The sequence below is a fragment of the Rhinolophus ferrumequinum genome, chromosome 2 (assembly GCF_004115265.2).
Source record: "Rhinolophus ferrumequinum isolate MPI-CBG mRhiFer1 chromosome 2, mRhiFer1_v1.p, whole genome shotgun sequence".
Lineage (NCBI taxonomy): Eukaryota > Metazoa > Chordata > Mammalia > Chiroptera > Rhinolophidae > Rhinolophus > Rhinolophus ferrumequinum.
The window spans coordinates 103,221,350-103,238,618 of NC_046285.1; the positions used below are offsets into that span (position 1 = coordinate 103,221,350).

Consider the following 17,269-nt stretch of genomic DNA (forward strand, 5'->3'; position numbering starts at 1 on the left):
ATATTAAAAAGAGACTAGCTTACTAGACTTGCGGATACCTCTGGTGTGCCATGCGCGAGAAGGTTATTCTCTCATCCCCAGAGGCTGCATTTGTTTCCAGGGTTCCTAGTACTGAGAAAATCTGGGTTGTTGTTTCTCTAAGAATGATGTTTGTACATTAAACCTGGTCTTTACGTTTTTTGACGTTCTGAGCTGTTCTTGAGCATAGATTTGCTCTTCTCTGGAGATGCCAGATTCAGCAAATCAAAATATAGGACTCCTTTGGACTTTATCTATATAGTACATATATATGATTTCAGACAAACGATGAATGATTTTTAGTATACATGTGTATCAAATACTTCACGGGCCACACGTACACTAAACAATTAGTTGTTTTCCATCTGAAATTTAGTTTTAACTGGGCATCTTGTATTTTACCTGGCAACCCTAGAAACACCAAAAAATGGGCCAATAGTCCTCCAGCTAATTAACTGCAGATGGTTAGAATATGTTTTCTTACACTGTTGACTGATGGACATTAGATCTGTCAAAGTTCTCAGACTTTGAACGTGAAAGTATGTTGAAGTTTGAAATTGTCTTACTATCACAAGCGTGTATGTTTTCAACTCTGGGACAAGGAGATGACTCAGAAATATTGCCAGTCCTTAAAGTCAATTGACCACAATCCAAGAATTTTGGTACTAACTGTGTTCCCCTGAGATCCTGTGATATCCAGTTACTGTATCAGAGCAATGTGGTCAACGTTTAGACTGACAGTGAAATTGAATTTCAAAACCTTTTGACATTCGTCCCATTGTTAAATAACTTGGTTCTGAGTGAAGCAAAAGTCGTAATTTCCTTTGTCTGGGATGAGCGTAGACATCACCAAGGAGAAGAATTCCACCCTCGTATCAGGTGAATCCCACCAAAGTCCATTAATCATCAATCGAGAGAGACCAACAATTCCAAATTTATTGTAAACAGAAGAATAAGTAGTCAGCATGAAACCAGAAAAACAAGCCAGCCCAAAGTCGGTACGTATATTTATAATGTGATACTCTTTGTATCTTTCTATGTCTTCATCATGGTAAAAAAAAAAATATTATAAATGCGAAACAAAGAAAGATGTGAGTGGTTAAAGGTGGTAGATTCAATGTCTTAGTGAGGGAGAGATTTATTTATGGGAAATTCCATTTGAGAAAAATTATATAATGGTGCCTTGTAAAAACAGAGTGATCTAGTCTCAAGTAACTTTCAAGTCCAGAGATGCGGGTGAGAGAAAACGAACATTCTTGCTTGCTTCTCGTTATTTTTTTCTCTTCCTCTTTTAATGCTCCAACTAAGGCCAGTTTGAAGTTTCATTACATAGACTACAGTAAATAAAACACTTGTTTCTCTACGAGTACTCTCTGCAAAAACAGATGTCTTCCATTCTGACATTTCAGGTTAAGGTCAGACGAGCCCAAACTCTCTGCATTTCCTTCTCCTTATCTAAATGGCAGTTTTGCGCCACCTTCTCTGTGCTACATTTGAACTAATCCAGACATGATTCCGTGAGCTAGTTAAAGAAATCTCTTCCCTGAAGAGAAACTTGGGGGCAGTGCCTTAGGGAGGCTAATGCAACACAATTCGCCTTGTGCTTTTTTTTTTTTTCCCTCAGACATAAATTTTCCTGTTTTACCAGTCATCTTACAACAATGCATGTCCAAGCCATGCTGTGATTAGAGGGGAGAATATGCTTATTACCCAAGTTCTTCACATGTTGGAGCACGGAGAGACCAAGGGTGGTAAACCAAAGGAAATTTCCATTTGCTCTTTAGCTGAGGCACTTTCTTACTCTATAGGAAAGTTAGCTGTTATTAAGTAATAATGTTCAGCTGAAGTTGGTCACTCGTAACAACAGACAGATGTATAATGTTTTATTTGGGTTAGCCAAGTCTCTCGCAAATAAAGGGCCTGAAATTAAACTGTCTTTACAAAAATATTCAGCAAATGATACCTCTGACTTATTCCAGTGCTCAGATTCTTTGCCATGGAAAATGGAAAATGAGTCTCCTGTGGAACCCAGTATCTGTTTAAACTTGTCTTTGCTGAGTGGAGAAAGGTCGATGTTCTATGGAATGAAAAAAATTAAAAAAGAATCTGCATTGAAGAGTAAAGGGTATAACTATGCAGACCACATTGAGAGATGGAAAAGGATTTTTTTTAGTACTTATGGAATTCAAAACAATAATAATGGAATGGAAACATAGGGAAAAGGCTAAATATTTGACCGCAGAGGCAAATTGGATCATTAGATGCTCCCATGCAATGCAAAATGTGGCATTTGTTTTTAAAGGAGTGTTTGTTTTCCGGGGTATAATAAGGCAGAGGCAAGACCTCGCCAGCTCACCAAGCCTTCCCTGACAAACTAGCCACATGATCCTTTGGGAAGTCGGCGTCTTTTTAAGACACAGATTCTTGGGCAGCACTGTAGAGATTCTGATTCAGTAGCGAAAGACTGGGACCCGAGAACTGGCATTTCTAATCAACGCCCAACGGATGGTGATGCTGCAGGTGGGGGTGGGTGGGTGGTGTCCTATTCTATGCTGCCCTGTCTTCAGTATCCGTGCAATACACAGCTCATATCAAGACATTTCATACCCAAGGGAGAGATCTGCCCATAAAATGAACTCAAAAGCACCAAGCCTTGCTGCCAGCCTTAACCTTGCCATTGGCTCAATGACCTTGAACAATCACTCTCGTTTTGATCCTCTTTTCCCCAGGTATAAAGTACAGAGCTAAAACCAGATAGGTACTCCTTAAAGTGTTCCTCAATGTCAGATAAATGGCAGATATAGGTGAGCAGGTGTCTTTGCTGTAGGATTTCTCAGACCCTGTGATGTACACATGTGTGGTGTGACTCTCCAGCGGGCACAGACAGTGGAGTGTTCAGGGTTTGGTAGGTAACGCTTCCCGAAATCATCCGACCACAGATCACTTTATTTGGGGAACACCTGTACCACACATTTGGGGGAAGGAAGAACAAGAGGAATGCTGAGGTCCATCCAGCTTTAGCTCTCTCAGCCCTAGACTCCAGGATCTGCCCTCTGGCCTCTGAGGTTCTCTAGGATGGTACCCTCCATCCTAACAGAAATTTCAGAGCAATTTTCCACCGATTGCTTTCCTTTTCCCAGAAATTCTCATTTTTCCCCCCAAAACAGTATGCCTGAACTTCTGTCTGCGAGGATAGCACACTTCTTCTGGCTAACTGGAATCTCCACCCAGCAGCTGTCAGATTTATATATTCAACTACATTGATTTTCTGTTCCTTCTCACATGGAAGGGCTCATTCCTGTGTTTGAACGTAATGAGCCTGAACTGTTAGACAACCCAATTTATGTGCCTGTGAATTTCCTACATGTTCTATAGAATTCCTTAGGTGGTAAAGAGTGTAGATCATACACTCAAAATGTAGTGTCCAGACTAGCAGTGTCAGCGTCCCCTGGGAGCTTAGTAGAAATGCAGATTCTCAGGCTCCCCTGTAGACTTATAGAATCAGAGACTCTGGGGTGGGGCCCAGCCATGTGCCTTTTAAGATCCCCAGGTAATTTGAATGCTTCCTGAATGCAGAGAACTAGTGACAGAGGTAAGAAGCATGGACTCCGGACTCAAAAAGACAGTTTATCAACATGCCCCTCCGTGTATTAACTTTATAAACCTGCGTGAATTATCTGGTCTCACTAAGCTTAGTTTCCTCATTCAGAAAATGAGGAAGGTAAAGAGAAAGGTTAAATAGAATACTGTCTGTAATTGTTTTGATAAGTGTCCAGTCCCTTTTAAATACTCCCTTCTCAAATAAAAACGATCAACAATATAATGATAACGGCCCCCAGCACCGTCCAGAGTGTCTGTCATCACAAATCCTGAGGCCACCACATCGTTAACCAAGGGTGTCTTGTTCCACATAATATTACACTGATAGTATCTAATGCCCTTATACCACGTCCTGAAAAGTTGTCAAGACAAATTTAAATATTGATTTAAAAGTATTTTAATGAGAAGAATTATTCAGTTTTTCTATTTCTTTTCTATGTTGCCTTTTGGAATCTTGCTAATTTGGATTTTATTTATTATTTATTTATTTATGTATTTATTCATTGATTTCAGTTACAGTTGATGTTCAGTATTATTTTACTTTAGTTTCAGGTGTACAGCATCGTGGTTAGACATTTATATAGTTTATGCAGTGATCCCTCCAATTAGTCTAGTCCCCACCTGGCACTATACATACCATGTTTCCCCGAAAATAAGACCTAACTGGAAAATAAGCCCTAGCGTGATTTTTCAGGATGACATCCCCTGAACATAAGCCCTAATGTGTCTTTTGGAGTAAAAATTAATAGAAGACCTGGTCTTATTTTTGGGAAACACTGTAGTTGTTGCAACATTATTGACTATATTCCCTATGCTGTGCTTTATATTCCAGTGACGTGTAACTACCAATTTGTATTTATTAACTCCTTCATCTTTTTCACCCAGCTCACCAACCCCTCTCTCCTCTGGCAGCCATCAGTTTGTTCTCTGTATCTATAAGTCTGTTTCTGTTTTGTTTGCTTATTTTGTTCTTTAGATTCCACATATCAGTGAGCTCATATGGTATTTGTCTTTTTCAGTTTGACTTATTTCACTTAGCAAAATACCCTCTAGGTCCATCTATGTTGTCACAAGTGGTTAAGATTTCATTATTTTTTATGGCTGAGTAATATTCCATTGTATATATATATATACAACATCTTCTTTATTTAATCGTCTATTGATGGATTTCTTTTTCTAGTCCGAGTGTACATTCCGAGTTTACATTAGGGATACTTGAAGACTTTACATGTTTCCTTTAAATACAGTACCTTTGGGGTGAAGTATCTAATCCTAAGATACAAAAACATGTAGAAGGTGTGTGTCTGTGGTCAGGCTTTTACATGGGTTTGCCTCACTAACAAACAATTCCAAAAACTCAATGGCTTATGGCAAAAAGAGTTTTTTCTGACCTGTGTTACATGTCACAAGTCAGCTTTGGTTACACTGGAGCTTGGCTCCAAGGCTCTCCCTCTTCCCACTCCCCAGAAGAAGGAACTGTCCATTGGGAGCCTCACCCAAGACGAAGCCACAGGTCTACGCCACTGTTCAGGTGTGGAATGAGTCACTGAGGCTCACGTTCCATTGGCCAAAGCAGTCACATGACCACCTCTTACACAAAAGGGTGAACACAATCCCTTCCACCACACACACACACACACACACACACACACAGACACACACACACACACACACACACATGGACAACCCCAGGGAGGGACTTTTTTTGGATGAACCCATCCGGGAGTGGCAGCCAGTAACTGGAAGTAACAATCAACCACAACAACAAAAATTACCACAGCTCTACCAAATAGGTTCCCAGTTCATATCTTCAAAACACTGGTCTTTAAGACAGAGGAACCTAGATGGCGAATTTGCCCTAATCTCAGCTGGTGCTTCTCCTTAGATCCTTACGATTCTTCTGGAGAAGAAGGACCAGTTCCACAGGCTCCCAGGAGCTGCCATTCCTTCCAGCCAGCCTTAGTTGTCGATGACCTGAGGGAAAAAGTGGGTGTGCGATAATTTTCCCAGCAGATAAGGACCAAAGGGCCATGCTTTGAAATCTGCTGAGAGTCAACTGTGGCCACCTCATTCTTTTTCAATGAATATGCTCATTTCTGAGGCCACCTGGGCCAAGCCATCCGTGTCCTCAGTTGACATGGATGAAGTCAAGAAGTGGCTTAAGGACAGCCAGACCAGCCACTGAAGCAAGTCCTAGACTGCTTTGAAGATCAGGGAGGAACATGGCACTAGGCCAAAACCAAAGGTCTCAGTGCATGAGCTTGTGTGGCCACAGTCACAGGATCCAAAGACAGGATAGCTAAGCCTCACTGATTTTATTTTCAATGATTTTTAAAACCGTTTGAGTTCAGTGAACCCCAAGTACATTCTCGTCAAGCATTTCTTTGTCTACTTAATATTTAAACCTGTGTATCCTTAAAGTGAAATTTAATCCAGGTATTTTGGATTTACAGCAAAGAAAGAGATCATCAAAAAAGTGTTTTGTCAGAAACATTTGACGTCAAGGAAAGATTTCTAAGCAACATTTTTTTTTTTTTGACAAACAGGAAGTTGTTTCGCTAGAGCTTTAAAGTCAGATCCCCTCAAATATGAATTTTAGTTTGGAAACCCAAAGTTATGGTTTGATGTGGATTTCATTCCTCCCTACCTCACCACCTCGTCTGTAGATGCACGGAAGGAGACCTGATTGAGAAACTCCAGGTTTGGGGAATCGCTGTCTCTCTCACTTTTTTATTAGTTATTTTCCTGCAGGTACAAATACTTTGTTAGCCCACCATGGAACACAGAATGAAGTTTTTCCCAGAACAGGCAAATTGAAAACTTCCAAAATTTGACTCAACAGAGAAAAAAAGAATTCTTTGGTGCTTTAAAAAATGAACACATTGTCCCATTGAGTAGGTGGCAGTCATGTCGATTGGACATTCTGAAAACTAATAGACAGAGGTTTTCAATGCTTGTGTGCAATTTTAGAATGCTAAGAAAAAATGAGGGGATAAGAGTCTTCATCCGGGGGTACAAGCTGCTGATACCACTCTACCCGTATGTCATAGCATGGTGGTTCTCAATGTGTGTTCCTGGAGCAGCAGCAGCACCTGGGAATTTGCCAGACATGCAAATTCTTGGGCTCCAGCCCAAATCTACTGAATCAGAAACTCTCCAAGCCTTCTTGGAGGCTTCTTGGTGGTTCTGATGCAGCTAAAGCCTGAGCACCTTTGTCAGAGTGGTGGAGAGCGTGGACATTGGAGCTTCACAGGGGCACTGCTGTCACATGCCAGCTGTTGGGATTTTGGGTGAGTCACACTCTCGGTGCCTCAGTTCCCTCCTCCTGGGGCTTACCTCATAGGATTGGTGTGAGGGTTAATTAATTTGACACATGGAAAGCACTGAGAGCAGTTGCTGGCACACGGAACTGCACATGGCAGTAATCATAATAAAGTTTCAGATCAATAATAACAATCGATCTGTTATTGATCTGGAACTTTATTATTATTAATTATTATTATTATTGATCTGGAACTTTATTATGATGACGTATGTGAATCTTTATTTTCTTATTTTGTTATTGCTATTTTTATTATCTATCTGCATCTTTCCCACTTTGGACCACTCCGGGCTCTATTCTGACTTTATTCATGCTTGTTATTTGCATATATATTTCTTCTAACTGGTCAGTGGCTTTCCTGACCATTTACAGGTTGATTTTCCCCTGGCAAGACAGTGTGTTCCGGCTCGCGGTGCTTGATTTCTATGATCATCCGTTCTTTGAAAAGAGCCCTTTTCTTTGATAGAATTCGTTTCCTCCTTGAGGATGGTGATGGGAACTCGTTCTCCATTTTTTCCATTCCCGTGTTTTGTCCCCAACGTTGGATAGGTACTTCTTCATATAGCTCAATACAGTTTTCCAATGTGCCTGCTGTTTATCTCTATTTCAGAAATGTGTTTTTCTTTTCTTTCTCTTCAGAAAACAAATGCTACACCTCAAAATTACTAAATGTCTTCATGCCATGTATATTTTGTTAACTTGAGGTAAGAGAGAGTAATATTGACCTCTCCACTCAATAATTTCAAGGACTTCACTTCAATAAAGATATCGCAATTCTAAATATTACAATCCCAACCCACATGTTGGAACAATATAATGAAAACTGGAGAAATAAATAGAATTTCCCAGAGACAAAGGAAACTTACTAATGGTTTGTATGGAATATTGCTTATTTGTGGGGTCAGGAGAGGGGAAATTAGAAGGGAATATCTTTTCTCCTTCTTCTATCCTTAGCTTTTGGGAGACTGTTATTGTTCCTTAACAATTTAGAAGTGAAGCCAGGTAGATTGCAGAATCACTAAGGAAAAAAAAAAAATCTAAGGCAGTAACATAAAATTATATGAAATAAGAGTGTGTATTAACAATGAAATAAATATCATCAAAGAAGTCTCCTGAGGAATAAAATACTATAAATTAAGAGCACATAAGAAAGGCAAAATGATAAAGGAAGCATAAAAGTGAGATTGATGCTGGATCCTAACAGAACGATGACAAAGAGGTAGTTTGCCAAAGATACTAACACAGTGGGAAAATTGAGTGTGTAAAAGGCTTTACAGGTTGATAAGTGGTACTACTTAAATGATAAAAGAGTAATTATTGTAATTATTTACAATAATTGGTGGATCAGAAAAGAGCTATGAAGTGTATGTATGCTTCTTTGTGTAAAACAGATAAAAAAGAGTGTGTGTGTGTGTGTGTGTGTGTGTGTGTGTGTGTGTGTGTGGCTTACAAAGAAGTATTTCAGAAAAGTAGGATGCAAAAGAACCTCTTGCATTTAGAACAGATTACATTAAACTTTGGAGGTTTAAGTTTTAAGAACTCTGGGCTAGCTTCTAAAGACTTTTGTCCTCGTTTTTGGTTTTTCTGTTTGTTTGTTTGTTTGTTTTTGTGCCATGAACCATCTGTTTGATGAAGGCAAGTCACTCCAACCTCCCAGGTCTCAGTCTCCTCGTTTGAAAAGTGTGTCAAATGCGCTGGTTTTGACAATCTTTTCAACTCTAATGTTCTATGACTCAACAATAATAATGCATTTCCACAGGCGGTAAAAATATTCTCGACTCTTCCCTTCCAACTCTCACTGTTTACTTCCTCTGTACTTCCCCTTCCTGCCTCCCTGTTTGCCACTCAGTTGATAGTGAGCCTCAATGGGGGTGAGTTAACCCTCTTTCCAGGGTGTTTTACTATGGAGCTTCCTCCAGAGGGTGGGAATTCTATAGTGAGGGCTGTGATTGGGGCTTCAGTTTAATTCTTAAAACACTCCTTGAGCCTTTATTCTGGCATCATGCCAGATTACCAGGCATTAGAAGGTGAATGCTAGCGCCCTAGCCCTTGGGGAATTGTTAAAAGTCAGTTTCGCTGGGTCAGTTTCTTTGTAAACACCTGTGGACAACATGTGTTCCTTTTTCTTTCAGGCAGGAGCAGAATCCCATGGTAGCCAGGTGGGTGACGGGGAACGACGACCTTGCACCTGCCTTGAAGAAGACGGTGTCTGACCAGCTGCATAAGTGACCAGGTAGTAAACGGAGCTAAGGGCATAGGGTGCTGAGAGGGAGGGAGAAGGTTTTTACCCTCGGACTGCTGTCCCCCAGCTGCTTGTTTCCACAGGGAGATGCTAAACCTAAGAATTGTCCAGAGGCTGTATGTCTTATTTCTCCATTTATGACCACTACCCTCGGAAAGGAGGTGTTACTGGTGGCATTAACTAGATGTGCAGAAATACAGTAAAGGAACTTTCAGCAGAAAGAGGAAAAAGATCCAGCTCATCCCAAGCCTGGCCCGTTGCCCCCTCGAGAGAGGTTAAAACAGAAGCTTCATGGCACTGCCTTCCCATAAATAGGGCCAAGTTTTCCAGAATCTGGCGGATGGCTGAGCTTGTAGCTTTGCTCGTGCCCACAGGACATTTGTGTATCACTCATGCTCAAAAACCTAAGCCTCTGTCTTTATTGCATTGGAGTGAATGGCATGCACTTTCCTTTAGCAGTTTCTTAAAAAACAAAACAAAACAAAACAAAACAAAAAAACGTGCATGCAGTTACTTGTCTTTTGTCCTTAGCAGTGCGCGTGTTCTGAGCTTGACTATGCATTTGGGCATGCCAGCGTGGCATTTTGTTTCCAAACTTTCCTCGTGCTCACTTTCCTCTCGGTCCCAAAGAAGTGCTGCTGAGGGTCTGCTGAAACCATGCTCACCAGTTCATACCCTGTACTTTTCTTTCAAATTGATTCCAGTATAAGTGGAACAGGCTTCAATGAGCAAAATAAATTCTGAGTAACTTATGGCCCTTCTTTGTGATGAAAAAGTGACTTTCTGAGGGAAAAAAACAAATCATTTCAAGGGACATTCAGTAAATGACACACTTCTGATAATGTAACAGGAAAATTAAAGAACCCAACTGCACCCTCAAGTAGTAGCCAGTGATGGCTACAGCTTTGCTTTCCTTCAAGTGATTCGCCCAGAGGATTCTTTCCTTTCTTTTCCTTTCCTTTCTTTAAGGAGGGCACAGCTCACAGTGGCCCATGTGAGGATTGAACCAGCAACCTTGGTGCTACCAGCACCACGCTTTAACCAACTGAGCTAACAGGCCAGCCCAGAGGATTATTTTCAAAACTTCTACGAGATAATGCTGCGCTAACAGCAAAGATTATTATTGCATGAATCACAGGCCACTGCATACCAGTTCCTTATTAATGGGGGGAAGTTTTTAATTTTTAAAATATCAGTGAAGTGGGAAAAAACATGCCAACCAGGTAAGATCCCCGTAATCACTCATATTATCTTTTTCAAGGAATGTAAGGTAAATTATCTCAGTCACTGGGCAGGTACTATAAGATGCTGTGTGGCCTCACTTCCAGCTTGTTTCTGTCTGTTAACGCGGGGCTCAGTGTGGGGTAGGAGCCTGGTACTTCTTCTAGGTATGTCTGTTCTGCTACACTGTTGGGTGCTTGTACTTATTTACTTGTTCATTGACTCTTTAAAATAGATTCCTATGCTAGTTCTACTTAGTTCTAAAGAAGTAAGGCAGAATTTTTGTGACATACCTAAATGTCATCCCAGAATAGTGTATTGATAGCACTTCTAAGGTAATCAGCATATCGATTAAGTCATTAATCAAGCATAATTATTCACTATGTGTTTGCTTTGGGTTTTTAATAACTTACTCTTTTCCAATATAATGGAAATCTGAGAAAGGTCATGAATTCTAAATTATAAGGACTGTCATGCAAAAGTGTAAGTTTTTAAAAATTTTATTAAAACTACCCAAAGTTTTAAAATTTGTATTAGTGTTTTCCATTGCTATATCAAGAACTATCTAATGGATGGTAAATTTTAGTTCCATCAGTATTAACCCTAGGCTCAGTCAACTTATTTTTAAATATTGGAAATCCATGGTAGCTGAATATACACAAATATTCATTATACTCTGGGAATGTGATCAAAAGAGAAGATAAGCATCATTTTTGACTGTGAGGCTCTGTTGGCACTTTGGAGCCATTATCTCATTTAACCATCACAAAAATCCTGAGGTGCAGACTTTCTTCCTATTTTACAGATTGGGAAGCTGAGGTCCAGAGAGGTTAAATAGCTCACTGTGGGTCACACAGCAAATAAATTGGAGAGTCAGCATTTAACCAAGCTTTGCTTGTCTCCAGGCTCTATGTTCCTCCCATCACCCTACTTCCTTCCTCAAGTACAAGTCGATTAGTCTGGCCTGCAGGAGTCTCTTGTATACATCCGAAGACATTCATATTTGTTTCACATGATTATCCTATTTCTATTTTCTGGATATTCTACCTCCTATGACAGCATAAGATGTCTCTCTTTGTCCTTTCCTTAGGCGGTCCCAAAAGCCTGACAATGGACCCGCTTCACATTAGCATGGCCAGTACTCCGCTGGTGAAGCATACTGCGGGAGCTGGACTCAAGACCAACAGACCCCGGGTCATGTCCAAAAGTGGACACAGCAATGTGAGGATTGACAAAGTGGATGGCATCTATTTACTCTACCTTCAAGACTTGTGGACGACCGTTATCGACATGAAGTGGCGGTATAAGCTCACCCTGTTTGCTGCTACATTCGTGATGACCTGGTTTCTTTTTGGAGTGATTTACTACGCCATCGCGTTCATTCACGGGGACTTAGAACTGAGTGAGCCTATTTCAAATCACACCCCCTGCATCATGAAAGTGGACTCTCTCACGGGAGCGTTTCTCTTCTCCCTGGAATCCCAGACCACGATTGGCTATGGCGTCCGGTCCATCACGGAGGAATGCCCTCATGCCATTTTCCTGTTGGTTGCCCAGCTGGTCATCACGACCTTGATTGAGATCTTCATCACGGGCACCTTCCTGGCCAAAATTGCCAGACCCAAAAAGCGGGCAGAGACCATCAAGTTCAGCCACTGTGCTGTCATCACCAAGCAGAATGGAAAGCTGTGCTTGGTGATCCAGGTGGCCAATATGAGGAAGAGTCTCCTGATTCAGTGCCAGCTTTCTGGAAAGCTCCTCCAGACCCACGTCACCAAGGAGGGGGAGCGGATCCTCCTCAACCAAGCCACCGTCAAATTCCACGTGGACTCCTCCTCGGAGAGCCCCTTCCTCATTTTGCCCATGACGTTCTACCACGTGCTGGATGAGACGAGCCCCCTGAGAGATCTCACTCCCCAAAATCTGAAGGAGAAAGACTTTGAACTTGTGGTCCTCCTTAATGCCACTGTGGAATCCACCAGCGCTGTCTGCCAGAGCCGCACGTCTTACATCCCCGAGGAGATCTACTGGGGTTTTGAGTTTGTGCCTGTGGTTTCTCTCTCAAAAAATGGAAAATATGTGGCTGATTTCAGTCAGTTCGAACAGATCCGGAAGAGCCTGGATAACACGTTTTACTGCGCGGATTCTGAGAAGCAGAAACTTGAGGAGAAGTACAGGCAGGAGGATCAGAGGGAAAGAGAGCTAAGAACTCTTCTGTTACAACAGAGCAACGTCTGATGGCAGTGGTGTCGCCTTGATTTAACTAACTCTACATGCTGTTTCCACATCTGCACTCCCTTCAAACATGAAGGTCACTGCGAAAACAAAAATGTGTGGAATCACTGTGAAAAACAGCATAGGCGTGCAAAACCCATCTGTTCTTTTGATGATCTGGTGACTAAACAAGAATCTCCACGTTTGAGAGGGTTCCTTTGGTAAATGCTTTGTCTGAAGTGAACTCAAAATTCAAATTTTCTAAAACGGGGCTACATTTCAAAGAACTTGGTGTAGAGCAATTGCAAAAACATCCTGCTGAATGGACAAATACTTAGAAATTCTGATATTAAACGGCAGGGTATTTCTATACAAGGATGTCAGCTATATTATAAGGTATTTATTCAGTTCAAGTATCAAAGACATAATGGCCATAACAGCCGAGACTTGAAATGTGGTTCAATATTCACTTACACCATTGCTTTAAAACAATTTTTTCCAAATAGAGAACATGTTATATATAACGAGGCTACCTGGTGATACTGAAAAAGAAGAAGGGGGACTCTGTACTCACAAAATATAATACTTCCATTTTTACCTCTTTTCAGTGGATTTAATTATGTAGAGTGAAATCGATCACATAAGGATTTAACAGTTGTGAAAATACATACAAATGGAGCTGATGTTATTACATTTTGTTGGACTGTACGAGCCCCTTTTAATTCAAAATGTGGCTCACAGAACAGCCGCCTCAGCCCCATTTAGGAGCGTATTAGCAATGTAAACTCTTAGGCCCCACCCAGACTTAGAGAATCGGAGTCTGTATCTTAACAAGAACCCCAAGTGTTTCTGTATAAATGAGAGCCTGAAAAGCTCCTCTCTGGGCAGTGTTTTCCAAGTAACTTTCTGAATCCATGGGACTCTGTGGGGTCCATGTCCACGTGACCTCCAGACCTGTCCTTTCTTCGGCTCGTTATTGTGGGCCAATATTCCTTTCAGCCATTTCATTCCTTATTAAAATACCTTAGCCACAAAGGGACTGCCACTGACATTCCAAAGGCAAATAAAGCTTTGGAGAGTAATTGTTGTCTCATCCATGATAAGTACATCCTTGTTGATTATGGTTAGCCCAGAAGAAAATTTAAGCTGCGTAATAATCAGAAATATGCTCAGATGTTGCAATCTAGATGGTTGATGCGAACACGAGGAACAAGAGTTGCCGAGGATAAGTAATTCATGCACAGATGACTCCTTGAAGCGTGAACAAAATTTGATAATCTGATAATGTGTAAAGAATGCACTCAGTATGTAAATAAATCTTGTGCAACTCTGTGTTACAGAGGTAACATTTTGCCTTTGGCAGAATTTAGGCACCCTGCATTTCTTTACAACAAAGAGGGAATGGGCCAGGATTGGCTAAATACGCAAAAGGTGAATTCTCATTTCATTCCAGCCAGGATGGACTTGCGTGTTGACTTGAAGAATGTGACTATAATTGTGTAGTCGCTGCATGGATGCACGTGAGCCCACATATGTGTACACAGAGGCACACATGCCCTGGCTATTCAAGCATCACTGTGGAAATTATCAATGAAAGACATTTGCAATTAAGAGAGCAAAAGAACCCTCACTTCTATTTTGTTCTATAGGATTGGGAACATTGGAACTCAGAGAAAAGAGTGAAAGTAATTTGGAATCAAATGATTGGTGAAATGATGATATGGATGACAGCAAATCTGGTCATCTCTTGATGGTCCCACATTTTCAAGTGTCATTCCATTAAATAGAAAATGTGACTAAAACCTCTGATCTGGAACTAAACATCTAATGCATGGGTGAGAATAATGGGGGTAAAGTCATAATGATTTAAAGAGAAGCCTCAATGCACAAGAGGATTTTGTCCTTAATTATTCAGGAAGCTTTTTTTTTTTTTCTCTGTTGATGATTTCATGGCAGGTTGTTTTAGAGCGTCATATTCTTAAAAATTACATTAGTGTAGTTAGATATTAGCCCTTTTAGCTATCATATGTGTTTTTAATTGTATATTGTGTTATAATCGACAGGAAAATAATGCCACAGGCACGTTTACAGTTTTTCTGTTGCACTATTAAATTCTTTTCACAGTATTTACATCAATGGTAATAAGAGTGTGATCGAGATTAGGAATCTTGGATATTGACATGGCATATGGTACAATGATGTAGCATGAGACTGAAAAATCTTTTTTTTTTTATGTTCAGTTAGCCTATCTACTTCAGGCAAATTTGGAAGATTTGACCATCTGAACTTTTGCACTACGTACAAAATCAATAGGCAGTGTCTTAAAAGCCAATATTTGTATAAATCAATAAATCATATTGTAACATGATATTCAATAAATAGCTTTAAAGTTGTAGCTGGTTTGAAACTTATCAATTTCCAGGCACACTTACTTATTATTTACACAAAATACTCTTGAATTAACATACTAACTGAGAATTCAGGTGGCAAACTGACTCTATCTGGACAGCCTTCTGACTGAAACAGATTCATGTGTGACAGCCAAATAAGAAGTCAAGCTAATGGACTATTTTTGACCGAAACAGGCTTTTGCATTTTGAAACATTTGTAGGTACCAGGCCTTCTCAGTGAGACCTCTTAGCCATGCTGGCTTCCATTTGATAAACCACAAAGGAAATTGCAGCAAATCAGTGTGATCCACAAGCCATGTCTTATTTCATTAACAAAATATATTGTACTTAGATGGCATCTAGTAGCCAATGGCCCCAGAAGCATTGCAAGGGTTGACTCATTGGTTTTCACAGTGAGCCACGTCTGGGGTGGGAGTGGAGTCATACATTGGTTCCCTTCCCCAATCATGGGGACATTACAGCACAGAGAGGAGACTCCGGAAATCGAAAATAACTGGTTAAAAGTGAAAAATGCCGTGAATGAGTAGAGCAGATAGTTAGATGAATTCAAACAGTGATTTTATTTGATTTTTCTCTGAATTCAATTTTCAGTTTTAAAATTGACTATGATTTTGATAACGTCAAAATGCACATTAAGGTATATAAAAATGTGACGCTTGTATTCCAGTATGACTCTTTCTCCCTTGAATCCTCGTATATCATCTGGAAAAAAAGAAAAGAGAAAAAAAAAGCAAAGAAAGAACAAGACACTTGCATTGAGAGCTGAGTAAAGGATCACCCTCCCCCTTGGGCGTGGTCCTGTACTTTGTACTATGGTCAAAGAGTCAGACATTTGACCATGTGGTGTAAGGAAGACTTCCAGTCTCTCAAGCTTGGCTTTCATTCTTGCTGGACTTTCCCTTACCTGTTAAGCATTTGAAATAACTAGTTTTGAATGCAAGTTATTTTATCGTAGCTTTCTGGGATGGGATTTTCTTTACTGAAAGGTATTAGCATTTCAAGTCTTGATTTCCGAGTTCTGTAGTGTGCACTCGAATTCCAGCATTTGACTTTGGATAGGTCCAAGAGCACTTAATTTTCTTCCCCTGGGAAGACAAGCACTCGAAGGTCCAAAGCTTAACATTTCATTTCTAATGAATTAACTATGTACACTGTACCCTTTGTGCATTTCAGTTTATCTTTAATCCTAATGACTTGCCAACCAATCCTTGGGCCTGTGGACAGTAATGAGTGGTTTCTGCTCTCAGAGTAAAGTGCCTTCGGAGCAGAGTCAAGAGCCTACAGAGTTAGAATTTGCAATGAAATGGTAGGATTAGAACTTAATTGGGATTTTAAAGAATAAAGGAGTTATTTCACTTCTTGAGGCATTAGTATTTGTTAGTAAACTTCATTTTGATGGTTGCATTGTTTTGATTTTTTTGGAAGAGAATCTAAAACAAAATCTTTGTCTTCCGAGTAAGGAAGGCAGTGAGAAAAGTGTAAAACATAAAAGCTAATAATTAATCAACTAGACTTTCACATAAAGGGACTCCTCCCAGTGGAAAATAACTTCTTTGTAGGGGAAAAATTGGCCACTTAGTCTTACATTACAACAGATTGTGTCATTATAGTCTTCTGGCTTCCCAGGAGAACCAATTTTCCTAGCCTTTAAGAAACACTGATGGATTAAGTCCAACTTTTTCCCAAAGTTTTTCCACTAAAGCCTTAATGAAAAGGAAACATGAGGCAGAAATAGAGCGTCAGCCATTTCATTTCATCCTCATCCTCTGTCAGTTCTCCTGTGGCCCTCGGTTTCCTTTGAACTTGATATGCGCTTGGTTGACTGTTCTTCATCTTTGCAATCTATACCATCAAGTCAGATAATCCTGTGGGTTAAAAATAATCCACATTAGTAACTTGTGGACATTCAGATACCCAAAAACTAGAGACAGGAGTTGTTTAATTCTTCAATTGATATGTTGCTGGTATACAAAAATAGAAGATGAAGAAAAAGCTGTTGATTAGAGTTGACGGTTAATTCCTAATAAAATTACAAGAATTGATTGCAGAAGTAAAAGGACATCATTGATACACCAGAATAAAAGCCAAAGATGTCCTGTATGTACGTTAAAGGCCGTATAACTCTGGACATAATCCCAGAGTTGGGGATGCCAGACACTCTGTGTATGCAGGACCTGTTCTATGTTTAGTGATTTTTGTCCTGCATTTGGTCTGGACTTTATTAAGATGCCCTAAATATCC

General features: G+C 40.3%; 1 protein-coding gene across 2 annotated transcripts in view; it reads left to right on the forward strand.

Annotated features, from left to right (window-relative positions):
- KCNJ15 (potassium inwardly rectifying channel subfamily J member 15) overlaps positions 1-15,501 on the forward strand; it is a 34,579-nt gene extending 19,078 nt beyond the window's left edge. The window contains exons 1-3 of one of the 2 annotated variants that reach the window (XM_033121451.1): positions 8,957-8,967; positions 9,073-9,173; positions 11,494-15,501. In XM_033121451.1, the coding sequence (XP_032977342.1) occupies positions 11,514-12,641 (1,128 nt within the window). In that variant the 5' untranslated portion in view covers positions 8,957-8,967; positions 9,073-9,173; positions 11,494-11,513 and the 3' untranslated portion in view covers positions 12,642-15,501. Of the gene's footprint in view, positions 1-8,956; positions 8,968-9,072; positions 9,174-11,493 lie in introns of those variants that run through there. The other variant, XM_033121442.1, reaches the window with a different exon arrangement.
- The last annotated feature ends 1,768 nt before the right edge of the window (positions 15,502-17,269 follow it).